The sequence below is a fragment of the Harpia harpyja genome, chromosome 5, assembly GCF_026419915.1.
Source record: "Harpia harpyja isolate bHarHar1 chromosome 5, bHarHar1 primary haplotype, whole genome shotgun sequence".
NCBI lineage: Eukaryota > Metazoa > Chordata > Aves > Accipitriformes > Accipitridae > Harpia > Harpia harpyja.
The window spans coordinates 77,136,732-77,156,876 of record NC_068944.1 but is presented as its reverse complement, the minus strand read 5'-3'; the positions used below and the strand labels follow the sequence as shown (position 1 = coordinate 77,156,876).

At 48.9% G+C, this 20,145-nt stretch overlaps 1 protein-coding gene across 10 annotated transcripts in view; it reads right to left on the bottom strand.

Moving 5' to 3' along the window:
* ADGRB1 (adhesion G protein-coupled receptor B1) overlaps positions 1–20,145 on the bottom strand; it is a 284,922-nt gene that overhangs the window by 187,759 nt on the left and 77,018 nt on the right. For all 10 annotated transcript variants that reach the window (XM_052787759.1, XM_052787756.1, XM_052787762.1 and 7 more), the window contains exon 2: positions 16,227–17,147. In XM_052787759.1, the coding sequence (XP_052643719.1) occupies positions 16,227–16,974 (748 nt within the window). In that variant the 5' untranslated portion in view covers positions 16,975–17,147. The remainder of the gene's footprint in view (positions 1–16,226; positions 17,148–20,145) is intronic.

Here is a 20,145-nt window from a genome sequence, read left to right as displayed (position 1 = left end):
CCATCACAAAGGTGACAGCACCTTCAGAAGATAGAATGGAGATTTCTCCACCAGAAAATCTATTATCAAGACCAGCCTAGCTGTGTGATTGCTCATCCTGGTGTAAATCCAGAGCCCTTCAACTCAACTCAGCAGAGTGACCCTATCTTTGCACCTTGGCAGCTAATGGTGAACTCTGGCTCTTTCTTGATTTAGGATGAAAAAACTCAGTACTAGGCAGATAGCAAATGGAGTAATCAATGTGATAGATAGAGATATCCTCAGGGCACAATATAGTTTATCACTGAAGCACTGAAAACCTAGGTTGGAAGACTAAAGATATTTTCTCTGCACCACCCACCTGCCTCCTTTAATGCTGGACAATCCCTCTCTTCTCAGCTGCTAAGTAGCCTCAATGAAAGGGTGTCACCCTGTAAGAGGTGACACTTTTCCTAAAAGAGAAGTAACTCCACAACCAAACTTTAACCATTGTGACCACTGGAGTATTTATTAACTATTATGTTTATTATATCCAGTCTTACTAAGAGCTATCATAGCTCAGGGAATGCTGGTGCTAGGCACTGTACATCTGTTTTCTAAGAAAGTGCCAATTTCTCTCAAGAATAAAGATTTCTGGCTCAGAATAAAGAAAGAAAAGGAGGATAAAAACAAGATTAAGTGCACCACATGCACAAATGCCTTGACTTCTTCAAGGTCATGAGCAGATGCAGGAACAAAGCATAGGCCTTCCTATGAGGTTCTGGTCCAGCATCCTTAGGACCCCCCCCAGCACAAGACCACAGCTAAACTGGGTGCAGAGGCCCATGTCACGCAGCACAGATGACACACAGAATATAAAATTAATTTCAGCATACTGCACCATAAGAAAACACCCACATAGAATGAAGTTTCATCTAAGATTATTTTTCTTCTTTTTTTGGCAAAAATACATAACTGGCAATACCAGATGTTTCACAAATTCGTGCATTCTATCAACTTGTTTGTCTTCAATAAAAGCAAAATCCATTGCAGAAACGTACAGTCAATATTTGGGTTTTTCAACCCAGAAATATTGGGGAAGGGGACTGCTCCAAACCTTCTATTTTATTTTGTCCAAAACATCATCCAAACTAAAACCAACGCATTCAGTTTCCAGGTTCAACAAAAAAATTGCATTCAGCCCCAAACACTCACAGCCCTGAAGTGTCCTTGATTGCTGCAGCTCTGCTTCCATCTCCACCCGCGCGTCCTCTGGGTGCAAACCACTGCCCTCCTCTGCCCATTGCAGAGCCTGGTGCTCGTCCAGCGGAACCAGTCCCTGCAAGAACCCCACGGATTTACACCATGCTCCACATTTACAGAGACACATTGCAAAGCGATACTCAGGAGCACGTGGGTGACGGAGGGCCCAGTGGCTAAATGACCCATGGCTGTCATTTTTGTGTATCTTTCAAATGTTTGTTGAGGAAACGTATTAGGCTTTTTACTTCTTAGTCCCCTTTCAAGAACAAACAAAAAAATGTGTCGAGCCTCAGGCAGTCTTTTTATTATCTTACATAGAGTTCATGCAATAAAGTCCGTTAATTGAAACATGAATATTTAAAATGGCTTTCAAGAATGGCAGCCTTATCTCACCAGAGGGAAGAAGAAAGAAGAGGGGAAAAGAAGGGGAAAAAAAGTGGTAAAACACAAGAAAGGCAGGAGATAGTTCATTTTGCCAGAGGAGCATTCAATTATTTAATTGCTGAATGAATGCATTTTCCCCAGCTGACATTAGATGTTCATTTGCAGCGAGAGGGTCAGGGTGGAGAAAGGTATGGAAGGAAGGAGCGGGGGCAAAGGCGAATAGGTAGAGTTTTAATTAAAATGTGAGGTAGGCAAAGCTGTCGTTTTTGTCAGTGTTGCCTTTTGAAGTGGGGACTTCCTCAATGCAATGGTCCTGCGAAAGCAGAACAGCCACAATTATCCGCTGCACTGAGGCTGCTCTGACACCGCAAAAGGATCAGACGGTGAAATGAAGCTCAGCATCCCAACATCTGCCTTAGACTGACTTTGCTCCTTAAAAGCGTATCAAAGGGTCTTGGTGTAATGAGAAACGGCCCCCAAGGTGGAAAGACAGAGAGGGAAATGGGCCATGTGGGAGTCAGAGTTACACGTCTGCACGTACAAACCAGTACGCAACTGGGGACATGTGAATAAGTCTGCATGTGCTGCACAGGGCTTGTGCATAGGTACCCACATCTGAGCTGGGATGTGGGGAAGGCAGGAGTGGAGATGCTGAGGAGCAGCCAACAGTCTCCAAAACCATAATCTTCCAGTAAACCCCCCCCCCCAAAACCGGTGTGCATGCTGCAGGGATAGATGCTGCAAGCTCTCCCGTTGATAAGCCACACATCAGGCAGCGGAGAAAGATCTTTAAGGAAGAGCTGGTGGTCCCTAGGAGTGCCCTGGTTCAACTCACCACTCAAGCACACCCTGGACTTTAAGCAGATCAGGAGCCTTTTACGGAGCCGGAGAAGACTGCTGCAGGCACTGTACTGCTTTGCTGTGGGAGGGCAGGGCAGAGGGAAGCATGTCCCACCAGCAACGGGCTTGGGGACAGCTTCGGATGACTGCAGTCTCAAAGCAAGTCCTTGCTTTGTCCCTTCCGAGTGCCAAGCCATGCAGGTTGTCCTTTCCCACGGAGCTATCAAGCCACGCTGGGGAATCCATCAACTTGCTTCGGCTCTTGGGGGATTAACAGAAGTTGTACTTTTCAGGGGAAATATCCCACAAGTATAAACAAAACCAGCTTCTTCCGAAATGCACCATGAGGTACTCACTTTCCAGATAGGCCTCGTGGTGCATTTTGGAAGAAACACGGAAAAGATGAAGCATGAGTCAGCCTCTTGTTCCCGCAGTGAGTTTACACACTGCGGGTCTTGATGGACACGCAGCCTTTCTTGAGTGGGAAGCGGCATGCCCCGTGTCTCTCTGTGCATCTGGGTTATGGGGCTCCCCATGGGGGTCTCAGCTCCTGGATATGTCCATAGGTATGTACGGGCACTCGTGTGGATGCGGGGGGTGTGCAGGAGCTGTACGCGTGTGCATGTTTGCAGACTCATTTACATGAGTGCGTATCCACCTCGGAGCACGTACATCTGTCTGCTCAGCTCTGTATGTGTGTACACCTGTTTATTGTCAAGTTTGCATGCCCATGCAGGTGCATTCGTGCCCATTTGTATATCTGCCTGCCCTGTGTGGTTTTACACTGTTCTGTGCAGGCATATGTCCATATACCTGCATATTTGGGCATCTGTGTATACGCTCATGAGTCTGTGCCTGTATATCTATCCCTGTGTGAGTATATCCATGCACCAAATCAAGCCTGTGTATACATGCATCTGACTCTCTGGACATGCATGAATGTGTGCCGGTGTATCTGTGTGCATATCCAAGCATCTCTGGACAGGACCTGCCTGTGCATGGACAGATGTGTGTGTTTCAGCTTGCTGAGGGACAGGGTAGAGCAGGAGGTGGGAGGGAAAGTTTGCATTTCTTGTGACAAAGAGTGTGGCTGCATCTCTGATACCAGGTCAGTGGGACACAGCCGGCTGACAGCACGGACAGGCTGTCAGGTCTGGGCATGCTGCAGGCTCATGGTTGCACTCTTGAAGAGAGATAGAGGCTTGCTGGCTGCTGCCTCCTCCGCTCCCTCCTCTCCCTGTGTTGATGCATGCTCTCAGTCAAGCAAGGGAAACCCAGCTACGCCATTCATATTTTATAACTGCTGCTTCTGGCTCTCCCCCATCACCTTTTCATTTCTTTTATTTTCCTACTGAAGCGTTAAAAAACATTTCTTTGAGTGCACAGTGCCTGCCCTTCCCCAGCCATTGCTCACTGAGAGGAGCTCTCTTCTGAACCAGAGAGAAAAGGTGCAAGACAGTTACTCCTCCACGAACCTTGGCAGCCTCCAGTGCTACGTATGGCATTTCTCCCAAGGTCTCCTGCTTACTCCTACCTACCCAGCCCTGCTCCAGAGAGCAAGACCCACTCCTGCTGTGTTACCTGGATGTTTCCCCAGGGCTGTGACCTACACACCAGCTCTTTCTGGCATTGCATAGCAAGGAAGACACTACAGAGCAGCCCTGCAGTTATGGGAAAGGCTTGGACATGGGGGGCTTGTACTTAAAAGGCTTCCACTCAGAGAGATGCTCCCCTCCCATAGCCACACACCATCAAGTGTCCCATCACACCATCTGACATGAGGCCCCTGGCTCAGGAGGAAAAGCAGTTGCCGAGCCTGGACAAGAAGTTGTTGCCTTTTTCTGCCTGTCCCAGTTTAGACCTGCAGCATATTCAGCTGGAAGTAAAAGCTAAATGAAACATGAGTTAAATCATACTGGAGCAGGTAAGGGAGTGATTTCTAGAGGCAGAAGTAAATAGACATTTCACATATTCACCCACGTTAGCAACACACAGAGTCGGGGGCTACTCACTCTCCTAAAAAAGTACATTGGGACACTGATGTTTGTCTCTGAGAACCCACTGCTGTTCTCTGGAGAGACTCAAGCCCCATGGATCAGCATTGTGTTTGTTACCTGTGAGAGACAGAAAGAGTTAATGTCTCAAACATTGTGGTGGGGCAAGATCTGCATAAACGACGAAATCTGCATAACAAGGAACCACAGGTGAAAAGAAGCTGATCAGCACAGGACATCAGCAATCAGGAACAGGACTTGCACAGCTCCCTCTTCTGATGTACTGAGCAGGGCAGCTCACCATGCGTGGCCAAAGCTCAACTAATGGTCACGTCTGCAGGGAAGGAGAAGTTACTCCCCAAACGACCCCCAAGCCCACCGACCCATTGCCCTAAGGTTCTGAAAGCACAAAACGCGTATGAAATTAGCTTATATGAGTTTGAGTCCCCACTTGAAGGAGGGGAAAGGAGATGATAAAAGGACACAAACTGAAGCCCCACGCATGCCCCCCCTCCAGAACTGGACCCCTCAGCTGACTGAACCAACGCTGGACCCCGGACCAGTAAAATCTTTCCCTTTCTCTCTCTCTGTCGTCTTCTCTTTCTCTTTCTTTTTCCACAATCCCTACACCTCACCCCTTTAAGACATAAAACCGTTGGCCAATTCTGGGACTAGGAGTGGATCCAGCCACCCCTGGGCCCTTCTCTGAGAAGGAGTCTAGAAAGCAAGAGGGTCTGCTCTGAACCTTGTGACCCAACGGGAGGGCTCTCCTTATTCCCTGAATTGATTTATATGGTTACCACGGGTTACATGATTTACTGAGGTAGTTTCACGCTAATTCCTGTTGTGAGAAACCACACCACCTACTGTTACGCCTCCCAAGTTCAGGCTGCTTCTACCATGAATAAAATGTTTAACTGATCGTTTGGTGTCATTTCACCTTAATTTAGCCTGAGGGAATTCCAAACTCAACACAACTCTCCAGTCTGTCCAGCCTGGGTCGTAACATTACCCAACACATATTGCAAACTCTGGCTCTCCCCTTGCTCTGCTCTTGGGATAGCGCTCGCTTGTCATATGTCCCTTTCCAGCCTCCAGCCCCCGTGGCAGGAGCATCATCAACCCCAGGAGAGAAAGTGCAACCCCAAAGCCAGGCTAACCCAATGGCTGTAGTGGCAGTGGGAGAAGTCCCAGGGCACCCACTGAAATGCTGACTCCAGGTTTTCTCTCCAGACAGCTCCCCAAAGAAAAGAGATCACTGCTTTTGTCTGCCTGATTCATATTCCTTCAATCAGGATGTCTGAGGCCCGTCTCACCCCAAGATGCTCAGTCCATGAAGGTTTCTGGTGAGCAGGAGGTCAGCCTAAGTGATCCTGCTCACCCCCAAAAAAAGCTAGTACAGCAGTTATCTGTTTTATTTGGCAACCATCCAGGCCAGCAATGCTCCAGGTGTGTTACCTCCTGTCCAGAAAATGACTAGGGGACCCAGGAGGGTGCTGGTAGCAGGACAAGCCCAGAGACATTCATTGGTAGAAGATGAGGGTTGTGAAGGGTTTGTTTATGAGCAGCAATGAGAAGAGCTGGCATTGTCACAGTAGGGGAATACAAGACTTCACGTGGTAGGAAATCAGGCTTAATCCCTTCCACTGTTCACAAAGCCCTATTTTTAAGAGTAGAAGGGACAGCATGCCACCTTGCCCTCCCGACTGGCAAGTGTGGGGCCAATACATCAGGCTCAGGAGTGGAGAAGAAGGTGGGTCATTGTGTTTAAAGGCTTGGGAAAGCTTTTAACTACTCTCTTCTTCTGCCTGTGAGCAAGCGAAAGGCACCAAAATATGCCAAGGCAAAACTCCCACTGAACTTGTCACCAGCTCCGATGACAATAGGCTCAAAACATGACACTGCTGAGCTGCCCGTGGGGCAGGGACACCAGGGCTGGTAGGAGGGAAGGGACTGCACAGTGGCACGTTGCATGCAAGAGCTGCTGAGCGAGAAAAGCCATCCCTGCCCCGACAGCTGGTGGGATCCATCGTGGCTCTCCCCTGAGGTCTGTTGTTCTCCTTGACGGTTCCTCAGCTGCGGTGGGTCTGCGGGGGCAGGTGGCTGATCTCCCCGAAGGGGCCTCCTGAGTTCCTCCGTGGCCCAAAAGCACGGAAGCATGAAAAGCAATCTCTTTAAATACCTCTCTATAGTTACCTGGGGACTGTCCTGGTCCCTGCATCTTTTCTTCTTTAGCAAGTACCCCTCCCGGCAAGCCAGCCGTCTTCCTGAGCAGTTCCTTTGCTGCTCGCTGTCTGCCTTCCTGTTATAAACATTACTGATCTCAAGTCACACCACCACCCCCGTTAATCTTGGCTGGCCCTAATGCATGGTAGCTAGCTAAATATCAGGCTAATTAAAGAGGGTACCCCCAGAATTTACAGGAGAGGAGAGTTTGGGGAGGCTAACAAGGCTGAGCATCTCATTTCTGTGATGCTGCATTGCTGGGTCATGATGAAAACATCACAAACACCTCCAGGCTGAATCACCCCAGCAGGGTGATGCTGGCGCTGGACCTGTCTCTTCACAATTTGCTTGCAGCATCCACAGATTGAGTACATGGCTACCCACCGAGCATAGCCTCATGGGGCTGCTCCCAATTTAGTCACTCCAAACGCAGCAGAGCTCCCTGAAATGTGTGCTGTCCAATGATTAGCAAAAAGTTTACAGCACAGCAGGAAGCTTTGTAATTCAGAACATTAAAATGAAAAAAAAAAAAAACCAACCCAAAAAGAAACCCAACAAACTAAACAAAGGAGCAGGAAGGGGTATGAGGAAGAGAGGGTCTTGTAGACATAAATTAATTGTCATCAGTCAGTTTTAGTGATGTTCCTTTGACTGACCCCATGCAAACAGGACAGAAGACAAATGCTGAACAAGCCCAGCTATAATAGCAGCCCTGGCCCATCTGCCTGGGTGTTTTGCTGCTGGGCATGGCCAGTGGGCCAGTGACATCTTTTCAAGCACATGTCCACAACTGGAATTCTGGTGCAGCTCTCTGCTTAGTCCAGCTCTGTAGAGATAACTAACCTACTGACTCTAGGGAGCTTAGTCCCACTTCCAGGTTAATAGGCACCAAGAGCACAACCGGTACCATCCTCATAGACTGGAACTGTTTGTGGAGACTGGACTGTGTCTGCCCTGGCAGCTCCCTACACCATGACCCTTTTGCCTGTGGGTAGATAAACACTCACAGCATCCCTGTCTTTTAGCCTCGTTGCCCTGCAAGGCACTAACTTTAAAGCCAAGAAGTTCAGTGTAGAACAGAGCTGCTTCCTTCCCCATCTAGGGTCTAGGCTGGGCCCTTATGGAGGTCTCTGATGGCCAAGCTGAACCTGCACTGCAATCTTCCCCATAGGACATGCCCTGCAGTGCCTTTCTTCCACACCTCTGCTTCTGACCACAGACCTAGTAGAAATGGGATTCTATTCTTGGTCTTAGTCACACCAGCAAGTTTAGTTGAAAATGGCTAACGGAGTCAACTTATGGGAAGGGGACACCAAAACTAGATGTCCATTTCATCCAGCACAGCATATAGGCCTGCATATGAAGTGCACACAGATCATCGAATAATGCTTTTCATGTGGTTGGGTTTAATCCGGGGGAGCAGGAGGCACAGGGAGACATGCTGAAGTCATGATACCCCATGTCCTATCCCAGCCTCCAATAGATCCTGAAACAGAAACTCTGTGTAGGTCCTCTTCTGCATCAGTCTCAGGATCTCAACAAGAGCCCAGGGGCCAATAACTTTCATCGTTGTTCTTCAGTGTTCAGATTCAGGAGCAGGACCAGTGAAACCAAGCAGAGAAAGCACTGATGTTCTTAAGCTGTTTCTCCTGCTTTCAGTACCACACGCTGAACTTCACCATCTTCCTCTGGTTTGGGCACCTTCAACACAGATACCCAAACCCCTGCCCCCAAAACTAACAAGCAGGGAAGCGTCAACTTCCATCCAGAAAAAAGAACCAAACATCCAGACTGGCAGAGACCAGGGCATCCCCCTCTTCATCCAGGCAAAGTGACAAAGCCAGGGACCTGCACGAGTAATTTTGTTCCTGCTGTAGGACACAGGGAGGGATCAGACCCCCTTGTATTTGATGCTAGGTTCATCCCTGTGCTTTAAGACCCTACCAAACTTCTTGCACGCACATATCCGCTGCCATATCACCTCCATGCACACAAACTGTTATAGCACTTACAGGAATCAACACCAGCCTCTCTCTGTGCCTGTTCCCCATTGCTGCTGTTGTTCGTGCGCATCAAAGCCCATGTATTGCAGGGAGGACACAGCTCAAACTGCCCCAGAAACGATGGGACAAAATAGCCACCCTGCCAGCACAGCCCAGTTTCTTCAGGAGGCTGGAGTTGCAGCTTTCACTCCTCCAGGTCCCTTCCCTTCTTTACTGCTTCTAAACACTGGGAATATCCCAAGCCAGTAACTGTTTGTTTAATGGCATGGACCACTCAAGACCTATTGGGAGCATTCAGCTTAATGAAGTGTGTGGCAATTATTGCTCTGTCAAAACTAGAACCAGGGAACAAAAAGAAATATATTTAAACTCAATAGATCTGCAATTCTGATGATGTGCTAAAGGACGTCCTTTCCTAGCCTGGTTGTCTCACCCTGCTGGAAGGCTGAAATGTAGGATATCAGTATCAGATTGCTGTCTGGAGCGAGTGCAAGAACACTACACGGAGAGTCAACAACTGGAGGTGACATTGGCAGAACCACCCCAGGGACACACAGTTGCTGAATCGTCCCCAGGTTAAAGTGTTAGAGAGGCACACTAAATGATACCTGCTGAGAATCCAAAACCAGTTTTCTAATCTATTTAGCCCAAGCTTGCTTCAGTCTTGGGCTGTCTTGGGAGATGATGGGCTCACAGGAGACAGAATCAGCACCTGTAGATGTTGTAGGATTTCATGATTACCAGAATGAGAAAAGGAAAATATGGGAGAAGAGATGAGTTGCAGAGGTGATAATGATGCTCTGCCCAGCATGAAAAAAGACTGCTGTGGCTTAGAGTACCCAAGTCCAGTCTCTGAGTACTCATGGATAAGCCTCTGTTCCCAGCCTGTTAGGCAAAGATCAGAGAGCCCTTCTCCCCTCCTGGATCAGTTGTCTGCTAGATCTTCAAGGCAGCTGGGCTAAGCCCCATCTCAGCTAAGCCCTGACGTCACCCAAAGTCTTTGGGACCCGCATCTGGATGAAGGAAACCAGCACTGAAGAAGGGAAAACTCCCTTTCAAAGAAACCTGGAAGAAACTCCAGAGCTATATCCACCATGAGAGACAGGATCCACCAGGTCAGAGCTCAGTGCCAAGAAAACCCACGGAGGTCAGACACCTCAAAGGGCATCAGACACCTGAAAAGCTCCATGGATCCAGTTCCCCTTGGAAAGACAAATTTTTCATTTTTCAGTCAGCTCCCATCGCCTAAATATGTCAGATATTCAGGGTGGGTGATGAAAAGGGCCAGGAGTGTCTCTCTGCACCCTCCCTTCTGAGACATTAGCATCCCCATTCTTATATCCAGCAGTTACAGTTATAAAACTACACTGCAGATGTGATGATTTTGTATCTGATGTCTGTGTTTCCCTGCATCTAAATTTCCCCCTGTATTCCCATACAAAACATTTTGGGGCAGTTGCTATGGGTCCTGAATACAAGAAGATGTCAAACAATGGAATTTTTTTTTTCTTTTAAAAAAAGCGTAACTGAAAAGCTGAGCCTTTCACGAGGCTGCCACTCATTAAATTACCCGTAAAGTCCCCTCACAGCAATAACGGGAGTAGCTGCCTGTGAAACTCCCTCAGCAACTGTATGTAAATTCCACCTTTAGTCTCCCTGCTACAACAATAGCGCATTCACATGGTAATTGCTGATGTTTCTGCATTGTGATCATGTCCACAAGCTGTCGGGTTCACAATGGAACTGATCACTTTATTTTTCTCATTTTTCTCTCCCCCTACATCTCCCAAACAGGACATCTCCACATAGACGCATGCACGAGTGAATTTAGTGCTGAAACAGCGGCACGGACACAGGAAATCTCTGCTCTGCCACTCTTAAGCTCATATCTAATTCTTCCTGGTATCCACTGATAGGACGCGTGGGAATGCTTCAAAGCTGTGCCAGGGGAGACTGGACATTAGGAAGCATTTCTTACTGAGAGGATGATCAAACACTGGAACAGGCTTCCTAGAGAGGCGGTTGATGCCCCAAGCCTGTCAGTGTTTAAGAGTCATTTGGACAATGCCCTTAATAACATGCTTTAACTTTTGGTCAGCCCTGAATGGGTGAGGCAGTTGGACTAGATGATCATTGTAGGTCCCTTCCAACTGCAAATATTCTATTCTATTCTATTCTATTCTATTCTATTCTATTCTATTCTATTCTATTCTATTCTATTCTATTTTATTCTATTCTATTTGTAAGGTCTTTAATGACCCCAGAGGAAAGCAGTGGGACAGGCAGGGCTTGTACAGATCACAAAGACCTGAGTGTTCAAACTGAGTCAGGAACCCCCTTTTCAGCACCCAGAAAGGAATTACCCACACTTGCCTCATCCATAAAACACCCCGCTGACTGCATGTAAGAGGGACAGCCCCATCAGGAGCTGCCCATATGGGTCCGGTGCGGGGGGATTCACTGCAGGAGACAAGGTAACCTGTCTCCCAGGTGCCAGGCTGTGTTCAACCCCCTCCTCCAGGAGCTGTGAAGCAGTATCAGCTCTTGCTCACAGCTGCTGAGGTTTGGACTTAAGCTGGAGAGATGTCAGGTAAAATCCCCAATGCTTTTAGAAGGGTAACACAGGAAAATTTTACACGTGAGCAGAAGTCAGCCCTTCCTTGCTCCATGTTTTGCTGGTGATCTCTCACTGGATCCTAGCTCTGCTTTCAAGGGTGTGCAGACTAGACAGCAGGGGCAAAACCAGATGGAGAAGCGAGGAGCTAGAAGGCAGCACATCTTCCCCAAGCACACTCAGCAAGTCCAGGCCAGGAGGAAGGTGAGGCAATGAAAATGCACCCATCCAATTCCCTTTGCCATTTGGTTGGCAAATACAAACCCAAGGCAAATACAAAGCCAAACACATTTCTCTGCAAGTTCAGCTGTTGTCTGGACCTGGGGACTCTTGCTGGAGGAATAGAGCTTGTATCGTAAGAAGGAGCTGAAGAGGTGGAGGGGAGGTTTGAGAGCCTGCCTCTGGGCAATTACTCATAGCTCTTTATCAGTCTCTGAGCTTTCATGGTCACTAAAGCTCACCACAAACATAGGAAATGACTTATCAAGTTATTTCTGCCCTGGGGGAGATTCAAGGGGAGGAGAGCTGTGCCACACAACATGATTCCTGCAGCAGGGAGGATGGCTGTTGATTCATTTGTCCTTATGCCTCTGGCCCCTCTTCTGCACCATGGACCCCTTTCAGGCACAAGTCCAGGCAGAAGCTCAGCCCTGCTGACGAGACATCACGTTTTGGCCAGCAGAACTGGTCAAGCATGAAGCAAATCTTCCCAACAACAACTGAGGTTTGGAGGATGTGTCCTGCAGTGAGAGATTTATGGAGTTCAGCCTACTTAATGCAGCAAAGGTTAAGAAGCAACTTGTTCATGGGTCTATAAATGCCTCTCCAAACAGTAGAGAATGAACGCTATATGACTTCTTAATCTAGCAGAGGTAGAAAAACATCTAAGGACTGCAAGGTGAAACACCACTAACAAAGCAGAAGTGAAATGAAGAGCATGTGTGAGGAAGGAGGGTCTGCATTTCTTAAGAGCAATGGGGACAGCAGAAGAATAGAAAAGTTTAAGAAAAGGCAGGAAAATCCCCAGCACTTCAGCCTAGCAATATCTTGATTCAGTTTTTTGAGAACTGAGAAGCGCCATTTAAATCTCAGTTTCGAGTTCTTTGCTGGAATGAATTAATGAAATTCTCTGGCCAAGACATGAAACCAATCACAATTGTTCATCATAAAAATCCCTCCAGCCCTGGAGCCATCTACTTTACCAAGGAGCAAATAATATATTTCGGGAGCACACATTTAACCCTGTTTTGCAGTCAGCACCTTGGATCCCTCCAAGATGGGGATATGAAAAGCAGAAGGACCAGAGCAGGCTGGTTATCTCTTTGGGCGACCAAAATGTGACAGCACTGCAATGGCCCTTCCAGGAACAGATTATGTGGAGACAAGACTAATTAGACATTCATTAAGTGCCTAACTCAGCACAGCACTTAAGCACACATTTAACCTTCTCTCATTACAGTGTCACATCAGTGTCCTTTTTAAAGCTCCAGCTCTGATTACAGTGAAGCCAGCTCACTTTTGGGAGGGTCAGTGGGATTTTCAGCCCATGAAGTCCCAATGCCCTGTGTTTCAGGAAGCTTTCCTATCTTCAGCCCCCTGGTCTCCTACCCCAAATCAGTGTGGGACCCTATTGCAGGAATGCCAACTTACATTCCTAAAAGAGAGTTCACCTCTAAACATCAGGCCCTGCAACCAGTCTCTGCCTTCTTCCCGTGTTGCCTGAGTCAGCCAAGAGAGATGTGATGCTGGCCAAAAATAGTTCCCCTGTTTAATTGTCTTCTCCTAGAAAAAAATCCCCTCTTCAAGCCTTCCTGGAGTAACAGTTGGAGGTAGCAGCAGCAAGGAGGGGAGATGTGAAGGGTGGGCTGCTGCCGCCAATACATTCCCAAGTGTGTCTTGCTGATCCCCAGGACAAGCTCCATGTGCAGCAAGACACCGAAATATCTCCTGCCGCCTCTGCACCTTGACAGATTCTTCCCACCCCCACCACCGCCCGTGTAACCTCTGCAACGTCTGCGTGGGACAGACAGTGCGAAGAGGGTGTCTCACTAAACCCGGGAAGCAAATTTGGAGCGGTGTCTCCTACCTCCAGACACTGAAGAACAGATGCTACAGACAAGGCAGGGTCACTTCAGCAGTGTTACTTTATGAAGTCCCTTGTAAATGACCACAAACATCCCTATGTACCCGAACCAAGTGTAAACTCATCGGCCATGAGTGAAATCAGGCTGTCAGTTAGGTTTCTTGAGTGTCCCAGTAGTTCTGGAGCAACAGGGTCAGTGTGCCCACTTCTCAGTCGTGGCCAGGAGATCTGTGGTCTGGGTCAGTAGCAGAAGTTCATCTCCCAGCTCTGCTCTTTGGCCACCAAAACCAATGTCCAGCCCAACAGATCTATTCTCAGCCTGCTCTTGAGTGTCTTCAGACACCATCTAATCCAGCACACAGCCACATACATGTATTCTTCATCCTTTGGTATGCCAGTGCCCAGGGATGGGGAGTGAACCTTTCCCAAGGGATCTCACCCACAGACTCTGCGAGCCAAAGCATGGCTGCTTCCAAGGCAGCGTCACATTGTAGCCTCTGTAGATTTGCACCCATCCATTTGCTTTGGAAATATCCAAGGTATAGAAGAGGCACATCAGGAAAAGTCAGGCTCCACATTTTGGGATGGTATCTGGGTGTCTGGCAATTCCTCATGTGCCTTGAAAGTCATCAGATTAGATTAGTACAACACAAACATATACCTTTGTTCAAAGACGAAAGTGTCAAGACAGGCCCAGAAAAAAAAAATTACTCAGGAAGCAGCAGGGGACAAGGGGGGAAAGGAAAAAAAAAAAGCTTGTAGGGAAAAAAAAATGCTGCAAATACAATCAGGACAACAATGACAGCCATAACCAGCATCAGCACTTGGAAATCGGGAACGCTATCAAAATATTCCACCCACAAAATGCTGTTAAGTGATCACTGGCTCTCTGTCCAAATTGGATCTCGCCTCCATCTTCCTGATCAAGCCTTTGCAAAAATCAAAACAGACGCAGTGACAGACAGAGCAGCACATGGAGAGGCCGGGCAGCCTGCAAGCATCATTTCTATGTAGATGGCATCCCACCAGTGAAGATGATAATTCTGTATCCTCAATATGGAGCAGATGTGAGCAGCCAGCAAAAAATTATCTACACTCTCTACAAATATTTGACACCCAAAAAGGATTTCGATTCAGCCACCTTTGAGCCTCTTTCATATTTATTTTCTGGGAACATTCAAGCACTCAAGCTGGACTACGAGAGATCTTTACAAAAGCCAATATTAAGCTTGAATGCTTCAGGATTTGCTGAAAATCTTATTTCAAATTTCACCTTTGGTTGCAATGAAAAAGGTCATGCTGCTTGGGTTGAATGCATAAATCATCCAATCAGCAAATGCAAAGCGTGACACATGACTTGACAAAGCTTGCATCACTCCGAGGAGGCAGCCAACACAGTACTCCTCACAAGCTGTTCACACAGGAGAAAAGGGGATTGCAAAGAAACCCGAAATCTGGAGAGTGAATATTGCCGTGTGCTCATAGCCATGGAGGGAGGCACGGCTGAAGAACTAATTTGCAGGATTTATGGCTCGGCTGTGTGCCTTCACGTATTGATTCACAGATCAGTGAGAAACAAAATCTCTCCCAAAATACACTGACGAAAGCACTAGTACCTGATCATATACTAATCTCTCAGCTAACGCCAGACTGCGGTCTGCAAGAAAATCATGCTGCACAGCTTGGACCTGTGCCTGGTAACCTCCTTCCTACTGCAAGCAAATTTCGCCTCCTTTACCCCCGCCTTGAGAAATTCCCCCCTGATTGGGGGCAGCTGAAAAAACCAGGCAGGAGCCCCAAAGTCCAGACCCAGATGGATGCCAACTTTCTGCCGGTGGCAGAGGACATTTAAGTCCAGCACTTGAAGAAGATGAGACCCTTGGGTCAGGTGTGGGTCTGAACCTCGCCGAATTGGAGGCTTCCCTCCCTGCTGCCCAAATTCCTATTTAGCATCACACCTCTGCTTTACATAACCTGCCTGCTGGCAGGTGGGACAGGAGCTGAGAATAAATACATCAGAGTGGATCTAACACAGGCGCTGAAATAAAGGATTCACTTTCGGACTCCCTGATTCCCTTCAGCTTTGCATGGCACCGTAACACCAGCAGAGACCATGTTGGATCTCTGGAAGGAGCATCGCCCTCCCCAAATCAGTGCCCACATCAGACCCGAAGAGCATCTCACCTTTATTCATAGCCCTTTTTGTCATGCCTCTTCCACCTCCCTAGTCCCTTTCCAGCCCATACCATACTCAAGATCATCAACAAAACACTGACGAAATAGCTGAGGAATGAGCCCCAGCAAAGGTACATGTGCAGCAAGTAATCCCACAGAAGCAGCATGGTGAGTTTTCTTTCTGAAAGCCTCCAGAAGGACAATGAGGCTGAGAACAAGATGAGCGTGCCTTCTGTTGCCGTTTCCTTGAACCAGACCTGAGAATTAAGTTTTTGCCACGAATTAAAATGGTTGATAGGGCTGCTGAGCGCAGCCCGCCTCAGGAGGTAGCTTGGATCCTGGCTTTTCTAGGACATCTGTAATTACGTTGCAAAACTGCTCACCCTCAGGTACGACTCTCCTCTCAGCAGCTCTGAGGCTGCAGAACTAAAACAACCAAGGCACGAGCCCCAGGAATTAATGAAACAATTTGGGGTATATTTAGGGGAAGCTGCTTTGCAATTTCAGTCGCAGGCTCATAAAGAGCCATCGAGGGTTACCAGACCTGCCTATCAATTAGGAAATAAGGTTTTCATACCAGGCATCCGCAGACTCAGACACAGAGGTGATGGGCACAGTGTGAGACCCAGGAGAGGAGACCCCAACCAGCCCTCCCTCCCAAACACGCTCAGCCGCCCTCCACTCACCCAGGAACTCCACTCCGCTGCTGTCTTTGGGGCTGCTCATGCAGTTCTCCAAGTAAATTCCATCCTTATAGCAATCTTCCTTCTTCCTCGTGAGCCCCAGGATCTCGCTGGCCTGATCTAGGACCTCCCCTCCTGAGCAAGAGCACGGGGTCTGCATAATGCCGCACGGGTGGGAGCTGCTGCTGATGGCCAAGCACGCGTCCAGCCACTTGCAGAGCATCTGGCAAGCGGCTTTGCTAGGGTTCCTGTTGCCCACCACGAGGTACTCCACCGAGAAATCCCTCTCCTGAGCCTTTGTGGGCTTCCACCGCATGGGCCAGCTCTCCACCCCCGGTGGCGTGGTCTGCTTCATCTGGAGGAATTGCTTGTTGGACTGGAGGAAGGCATAGCGGGTGGACCCATCGCAGAGCTTCAACACATCGTCGAAGCTCTCCATGCCCAGGTAGGTGCGGGTGGACTCCAGGAAGGAGTCGAACTGGTAGGTGCGGATGTGCTGGTGGTCACATACGCCGGTAGGTTTTAGGATCTTCATGTACAAAGTGTACCTCCGAGGGTCAGGGTTCTGGATAATCCAAGAGCAGAGAGAGGAGTTCAATGGGAAGACGGCAAAGGAGGAGAAATACCCAAAGAATTTCCCCTGGACCAAAGTGGTGCAGGGAGTTTGTGCCAGGTCCAGAGCGACCACGGTCCACACAAAGTAGAGTGGCGATACCAAAAGCAGGTTCAGGGCAGATCCAATGCTCCTCATCCTAGGTCTCTGGTCCTCTGGAACTCAAAGTAAATGTCAAGCAGGCGCCAGATCCTGGACATAACAGGGACCAGCTTAGAGGAAAAGTGAGAGTTTAAGAGGCTCTGGATCCGAAATCAAGCCAATCCTCCCATGTCTGGATTTGAGCTCCCTCCTGTGGCCATAAACAACACCTGGAAAAAAAGGGAAGGAAGGGAGGAGGGGAGAGAAAGAGAAGAGATTTGGGATTTGGGTTTTTTGGTGGTGCCTTTTTTTTTTTTTTAATTAACCCCTTGCAAGGCTGAGAATCCACACAGCATCCCCAGTCCCAGCACGTCGTATTGGGGGAAGATACAGCCCCACATCACCATCCCCATGCTAGGTTTGGGGGTGTCCCCATCCCCGGGATGTCCTAACCCCCAGGAGGGGCCCCAGCTGTGACTTACAGTGGGGGGGACAACATAGCTGTGACCCCGCTTTCCCAACACCCTCTGCCCACGCAGTGCCCCTCTGCTGAGCTGAGTAGAGCCTTTGCAGTGATTTCTAACCATCCCCCCAAAGCAAACACCATTGATTTCTGGTTTAGGGAGTTTCTACCCCTCCTCATCCCAAGGGAGCCAAGGTGCTGGGTCAATGCAGACTTCAGGCTGCACTTGGGGAGGGTGGGCTGGAGGTCGGCATGGGCAGGTGGGCTCTGCCTCCTCTCTTCCTCCTGCCAGCCCTTGGTTTTTTGCTTCTTTCTGTCTCTCCTTTTCTCTTTCCTTCCTCCTTTTCCACCAAACCAGTGAAGGGAAAGGGAGCTGTTGTTCAATACTCTAACCCTGAGCCCAGACAGGAGGCCAGGGCTGGAAGGAGCTGTGCACCCAGTACAGGAGGAAAAAGGGGTGATAGAGGCAGATTTTAGGTCTTCCCACATCAGGTAGCCACCTCGCCTTTCACCCCTGCGTGCAGGACACCCCAAAACCTGTGGTACTGTAGCTGGGCATAAAACATCTCCAGAGAGTGCGAGTCTTCCCTGCCACCCCCAGGACCTCCTTCAGACCCCAAAATCCCTTCAGCAAAAGTAATATCACTCTTGCCTTGCCCTCTGGGACCCATTCCCTGCAACCCTTTGTAGCCCAGATCTCTTCTTCAGCCCAACTGCCCAGACCCCTGTGCCCCAGGGGTCCCTGCCGAAGAGACTCCTGCACCCTCCGCACTCTTCTAAGTCTCCTTCTTTCTTACCCCACCAAGAAGACCCCCCCTGTACTCCCTCCACCCCCATCTCCCCTCTTTCCAGGGGAGGAGAAAGAGGGGTAAGCACCGTCAGTAGCAGGACTCTTTTCATTTTGTCCCCCTGCCCCATGTAGTGTGCACCCCCATGTTTGGGGATGGGGCTTATTAACAGATGCAGGACTTGATAGACAGGAGGGGCAGACCCTCAGGACGTGGGGCAGAGCTTCTCCCACTGCTGGGCGTACAGCCATGGCTCTTTTCCTTCTCACCTTTCCAGCTATTTCTTTTCCTGCCCTCTTGGCTCACCCCAGGTAGAGAAAAATCAGCATTCTCCCCTTGGGTGAGGTTTGCCCTGGCCCTGCAGCATTTGCTGCCTCCAAAACAGGACTGCTGTCCAATTTCAAAAGAACAGATCAGACCCATGGTGGGGAGGTTTCCCTTACCAAGTCAGACTACTGCCTTGATTTCAGGAGCCTCTATGGTCTACAGGTTAGTGAAAAGCAAGTGCTCAGGGCTTCTGCAATGAAGCTTGAGTGCAAGCAGCCCAGATCCTGAGATGCTAACATTGTCCTGAGCTGCAACCCCAAAATAATTCAGATCGTATGGGATGTGTTTCTCTGTGATCAGGGACCACAGTGGCACTGCCAGGAAGGAATTAAGGTGAAAATCTATGGAGAGGGGCACCTGCTGCAAGGGAGGAGGGAAATGTACCTTCTCCATTGCAGCCATTGACCCTCCTCACAGCCCCATGGTGTCCAGACTGCTGAGCCCCAGTCCTGCCGTCTCCCATTCCACTGCCAGGCTCTGCCTTCCCAGACTGCAAACAGAGGAAGATTTCACAGCAGCCTAATTCCCAGCAAATCTACAATTCACACAGCTAAACCAAATCTTGCCCCCAGGAGAGACTAAAAAATAAGAGATGAAGCCCACAGACCATTCTGTGCATCTTGGAGGAGATAAGAAGCCAAATGCATCTCCACATTCACCCCTTGGTTTCTCTACTCGCTCTACATCAAAGCCTTATCTTTGCATCACCCCTCTTCTGCAAAAGCCCTTTTTTCTGGGGAGGAAAGGGTTAGGTAACTCGAAAGTCAGATCCGCTATTTGCAAACTGTGTTTCATCTGAGCTTCAAATCACTGCAGCCTCTTCCAGCAGATTCCTGAGTGTCTGTTGGACCTGACACTAATCAGCATGGAGTCCAAATGCGTTTGCACTTAAATTTTTTAGAAGTCAGGTCCCCACTCCTGACAGTGGTTTGCAGCCTGCAAAGCTCCGCAGTGCAAATCTCCCCGTGCCAGACTCCTGCCTGCCTCGGGGACCAGATTTCAGGAACGCAGCCTGCTTAGCGGATGCAAAGCAGTGCTTGCTTGCAAAGAAAAACCACAGGCATCAACTAAACATCCTATAAATTTCCAGAAAGGTCATCCTGATTAGCAGGAGGGGTTGCTTGCAAATGACTGTGAATGCCTTAAATATCAGCTTTGGTAACTGAAAGGTGCTTGCTTAGCTGAGACCCTGAAAGGGACGGCTGGTTCACCTCTCCCTCGCTGTAGGGCAGTGCCTGAGCAGCTCGTGTTGTTTTCAAGCGGACACAACCTTTGCAAAGCCAAAGTCTATCCCATCTTCTCACCCATGAGCCAACCAAGGATCATCTTAACCTCTGGTCCGGACCGTGAAGAAACCGGGTTGGAAGCAGGAACCAGTGGTACCTCCACATCAATGAGATGATTAGGAGACAGGGCGTGCACCGAGATCCAGTCCCTAACGGTGACTTCAGTGCGTGGGATTCAGCCCAAACCTCCTACCCTCCACAAACCCATTTTTTCTGACACTGGCCACAGTCCTGCTGCCGAATGAGGATGCAGCGAGCACAAAATGCATTCCCCCTCACCACCCCTCTCTGGGAAAAGCACTGTAAAAGCCAACAAACTTTAACTAAACAGACCCGTTAATGGGACGCTGTGTTATGGTTGTTA